The sequence below is a fragment of the Montipora foliosa genome, chromosome 8, assembly GCF_036669935.1.
Source record: "Montipora foliosa isolate CH-2021 chromosome 8, ASM3666993v2, whole genome shotgun sequence".
In the NCBI taxonomy this organism is placed as follows: domain Eukaryota; kingdom Metazoa; phylum Cnidaria; class Anthozoa; order Scleractinia; family Acroporidae; genus Montipora; species Montipora foliosa.
In genome coordinates, this window is record NC_090876.1 from 41367848 (window position 1) to 41373090 (window position 5243).

The 5243-nt window shown below is 39.6% G+C and overlaps 1 protein-coding gene across 2 annotated transcripts in view; it reads left to right on the top strand.

The window, feature by feature from the left end:
• Window positions 1-36: 36 nt before the first annotated feature.
• Window positions 37-5243, top strand: part of LOC137967790 (uncharacterized) — an 11767-nt gene continuing 6560 nt past the window's right edge. For both annotated transcript variants that reach the window (XM_068814362.1, XM_068814361.1), the window contains exons 1-5: window positions 37-180; window positions 302-411; window positions 2400-2480; window positions 3395-3534; window positions 4388-4922. In XM_068814362.1, the coding sequence (XP_068670463.1) occupies window positions 61-180; window positions 302-411; window positions 2400-2480; window positions 3395-3534; window positions 4388-4922 (986 nt within the window). In that variant the 5' untranslated portion in view covers window positions 37-60. The remainder of the gene's footprint in view (window positions 181-301; window positions 412-2399; window positions 2481-3394; window positions 3535-4387; window positions 4923-5243) is intronic.

Below are 5243 nucleotides of genomic sequence, written 5' to 3' on the forward strand. Positions count from 1 at the left end.
GGAAGCTACATTGTTACAGACCCTCTCGTGTAAGACTACTATTATTTAGTATTATTCAACATGGCGGAGACATCACAAAAAAATGTTGAAGATTCGTTTGCTAAAAGGCACCATAAGCAAAATTCGTTGAGCTACAATAGACCAAATTATCGAGAAGCCCGATGGGAGAGAGCAGTTAAGGTTTGTTTCCTTCAATACATTTTTTTTTTTGTAAAATCTTGATGTTTGCCAAAAAATGATTTAAACGTAAACCTTATCATTTTTGATTATTGAAGAGAGGTTTCAATCATTTCTTATAAAGGTCTACACAATCAATTTGGAATCCAAGTATATTCTTGTTCAAGGTGTGCCTGCTGTCGGAGCTTCGAAAGAATTGGTGGAACTGTTTGCACTCTATGGAGCAATTGACGAGTGAGCCACAGAAACTTATGTTACACTACCAAACCTAAGCTAATTCATGCTAGAATCTGGTCAACTTATAATTTCAGTGTAGGATCTTATTAAATACATAATTTACTCTTAATTAATGTTACAGTATTGATGCATACATATATACTGCTACCTTCATGCTAGGATCTGGTCAACTTATAATTTCAGTGTAGGATCTTATTAAATACATAATTTACTCTTAATTAATGTTACAGTATTGATGCATACATATATACTGCTACCTTTTTTATTCGCCTTTATAATCAAAGTATATTTCAGTTTATACACTGTTTGTTTAAGTTAATTATTTTTATCGTGCATTTGATTATATTCATATACATCATCAAGGCTGCTGCCTAAGAAAATTTTAAAGGGGCCCTCAGAGCTAAACGCTGAGAACTTAGGAGCCCAACATATGAGGTGAAAGGCGTTGCTGTAAAAAATTAAGGAGCCCAGAGCTATTCTTTGGGAGCCCCAGGCTACCGGGCTCCTGTTAGGCAACAGCCTTGATCATAATATGTAGATATTTGGGTGCTATAAATTGTTAAATCAAATTTGATTTAAATTAATTTAATAAATACTCACACGGAGTTTCGGAAAAGGTCCATTTCACCTTAGGTACAAGGAAAACAGAAAGGTAGGAAGCTGACACTGCCATCTTGGCCTAATCGAACCAAATTGAGCACAATCTTTTTCCACGAAAACCAATCCAATTGGTAAATAAACACATCCGGCTTATGCAATAGGGGATGTCTGAAACCAGCAGGCTCTGTGAAACTTGTATTAAAATCCACCCTTCAAATATCTGTGGGGATTACAGCCTGGTTAGTTTGAAAACAACGGTTAAATTTGGGGTGCCTGGTGACAAGTAAATCACCACTTGTCATTGGCCAGGGACAGAGTTTACTTGTCACCAGGTACCCCCGTTATTTTCAAACTAACCAGGGTGTGATACCCACAGATATTTGGAGGGTGGATTTACAAGTTTCACGGGACCTGCTGTCCAATGCTCAGCTAGCTGGAGAGCCTTTAGTGGTTTCAGGGTTTCGGCATCTCCTATTTCATGAGCTGGATGTGTATATTTACCTATTGGATTCGGTTTTTGTGGAAAAAAGTGTGCTGGATTTGGGTTGATTGAGCCAAGATGGCAGTGTCAGCTTCCTGCCTTTTCGTTTTCCTTGTATGCAATGTGAAGTGGACCTTATTTTTCTGAAACTGTGTGTACACGAGTATTAAGGACAACTATGAAAAGCCACATGGTAAGTTTTATCGATCTTCATTTGCAATTTCTTTCAATTTTCTATATTTAAACTTTGATCCATATGTGTCCTGTATTTTCTCATATAAACCCTACATTGTCTAGAGAGCCTGGGTTACCTGTGAGCTAGGTCGCAGGGGAGGTGGGGTGGCCTAATGGTTAGAGTGCTTGATTCTGGATCGAGTGGTCTGGGTTCGGGTCCTGGCCAGGCGGGGACATTGTGTTGTGTTCTTGGGCAAGACACTTTACTCTCACGGTGCCTCTCTCCACCCAGGTGTCTAAATGGGTACCGGCGAAATGCTGGGGGTAACCCTGCAATGGACTAGGGGGAGTAGAAATACTGCTAGTCGCTTCATGCTACGGAAATCAGAGATAAGTGCCGGCCTGATGGGCCTTCTGGCTCGTTAACAGAGAGTTTACTTTTTTTAGGTGGCAGGGCTGCCTCTGAGGGGGATGGTAACCTAGTAAAAAGGCAAACATTCATTATTTATTAATTAATATAACCTGGTGGGTCAAACCAAAAAGTTAAATTACATCCCTCTAAAGTTACATGTACATTGTTTTTTTGCACAGCTGTAAAATGAATAAAATCTAAAGAAGAAAAAATTAAAATGATTGGCAGTGACAATAATTGCAAACTGTTAACTTGCAAGCTTTTTAACATGTAGATGTATTTTGAAAAGTTTATTTACTGGTCTCCTGTTATACACAGATATCGTATTCTGGACGACTATCCAACAGAGCCTTTCACAGAGGTTTATTGGATCAAGTTTCAGAGAATCAATTCTGCAAGGTACGTCACCATGTCTACCAAAATAGGTGGGTGGGGATTTCAAGATTCCATTAGAACACAATGAATGTGTTCTTGCAGTAAGCAAATTTCTTACACGTAGTTGAGACAACAGCTACCCATTTCTGGCCGCTTGTGATTGGTCCCTTCTACTTTGATTTCTTGACAGCCTATTTAAGCAGAAAAATGGATTAATCTCACAAGTGGGCTCTTCCAATTGGCCTACCCAGTGCTAGCAGAGGTTTTTATCGTGGTGCCTTCATTTTTGCTTGTCTTTTTAAAGCTGTTTTTACTGCTACCGTATTTCCCCCACTAAAAAAATCTCTGCCATGAAATGACTCCTTTTTCTGTTGAGTAATGCTGCTGTTACCTCCTTTTAAAAGGTTTTATAGTTGTCACCTTTCTGCAACTGGCCAAAATTACTGGTAATGCCCTTACAGGCCAGTTATCATTTGGCCAATCACAGAGAAGTGTATAATTGTAGTAATTGGAGACGCTTTTGATTGTTCTTCATGTAAATCAAAGAGAAGACACTTTGTTTCAGAGTTTCCCAGAGCTCTTCTCTTGACCGAGGGAGAGAAGAGCTCTGGAGTTGAAATTGATCTTTCTGGGTTAACTATTAGTATTGATTCTGGGCTCTTGAAAAGATGACTTGGCCTACTAACATTATTTTAATGTTGGGAGCCCGAAGGGCTTCCCAAAAATTTTCTTAGGCAGCAGCCTTGCTAGGTAATTTGCTGAATTCATTCTTGGAGTACAATTTTCAAATGTAGTGTCCCTAATTTGTTGCATTGACCGTTTAGGCAGTTGAATGTCACAGTGTATAGGAATGATTCAAACAGGGTCTGTGTACATTGCAACTCAGCTTTTAATGTGCTGCAATCTTTTTCCTGTTTGTTGCATTTGATTCTTGTTAGAGTCGCCAAGAAGAAGTTGGATAACAGGTCGTTTTTTGGAGGCATCTTACATGTTTGTTATGCTCCCGAGTTTGAAACAGTTGATGATACAAGAGAGAAGCTTCAGGAGAGAAGAAAGGCTATCGCAAAAAAGACAAGAGGTGAATCATTTTTGTACTGTGTAATGTAACTTACCTTAAGAAAAACTCAAGCCAAGGGGTGACTCCAAGCTGTGCCCGAGCATCACCACTTGGTAAAGTCTGCCAAATCGGCCACATTTCACCCGAGCTCTTGGTGAAATTTTACCAAATCTGCATTTTTCTGGGGGCCCCTTAACTTAAGGCCAGTTCATTGCATTTGATTGTTGCACTCTTGGCAAAATTTCACCAAATCCACCATGGTGAAATTTAGCCTAATCTGCAGTTTTTGCCTCTTTTGTTGTGTTAGGGTTGGCGAAATTTCACCAAATCTGCCATTTTTGGCATCATGCATGTGTACATGTTCATGGGCCATATATCTTGTAGCATGTCATTGGCAACTTATAAAAATATTTTAATTATTGTTTGCTTTCAGCCTCATCCCATCAAACTGTGCTTTTCATCATTCATTCAGTCAAATGCTGCAGCTTAGGGACTGGCCATATTTGTACCTGTATTCGTACTTGTACACTGTATTAATTTTGATCTAACTTCTGAACTTTTAATAGTAGGTTGGGAAAAAAGAAAGCAACCCCACAATTTTTAAACCAATTTCAAATTGTTTAGAAACAAAATAATTTTCTGTGAAAAAAAAAATACTTGCTTGTAATTTAAAGGATTTATCTACAATGTACAATGTATATTTCATGGAGATTACTGTAATTCGAAGTAAAAGATCCTTAATCCTTACAATGTATTGTAACACCCATTTAATTGTCAATGACATCCAGTTACAGTAGTTACAGGGCTGGTATGTTTATGTGCACTGGTACATACACACATATTTTCTTTGTTTATGTGTTTTTTCTTTTTGTAGAGCTTTTTGGTGTTCAGCAAAATGATCTCTCAGCCGAAGTCTCACACTCAAGAGAGACAGAGACATCACTCAAGAGATCCAGGGATGAAAAAACTGAAGTTACCAATGAGTCGCACATTGAAAACAAAACAACAGACACAAACATTAGTCAACCAAGGAACAGAGCAAATGTACCATCTGACTCCTGGCTTTGCAGCAACAGTGCAGAGTTCACAAACTCCTCAAGCTACCCATGTTATTATTATCCAACCCTACCACCACCCCCAGAACACCTTTCTCTATATCAGTATCCCCCACCCCCACCACCATGGGAATTGCCTAGGGTGCCATCAAGCCATGCCACACTCCCATTATTCCTACAAAATTTACCCCCTCCACCTCCTCCTCCTCCTCCTCCTTCCTTCCCACCCCCTCCCCCACCAACTGACGGTCCTCCCCTTGAGTATGCCAACAGGCAGGAACAAGGACTGGAACAGGAAAAGCCAATCACTGTGTATATGTCCCAAGGAATGATTGGACCACAGCCTGAGCAAGGGTAAACTTGAAAAGAATGATAATGCACATGTATGGCCTACAATACATGTATAATGTTACCTTGGGGTACCAGATATTTTTCTTTCTACGTTATGTCAGGTCGACATTAGTAGTAACATGAGTTGACTGAGTAACCTTACAAGGGAAACATCTGGCACCCAGGTTGAAGTTGAATGAATAAATAATTAGTTTACATTAGTATTATTATAATTATGATGTGGCAGGTGTGGTGGCCTTGTCGTTAGAGTGCTAGACTCCGGATCGAGCGGTCCAGGATCGGGTTCTGGCCAGGGACGTTGTGTTGTGTTCTTGGGCAGACACT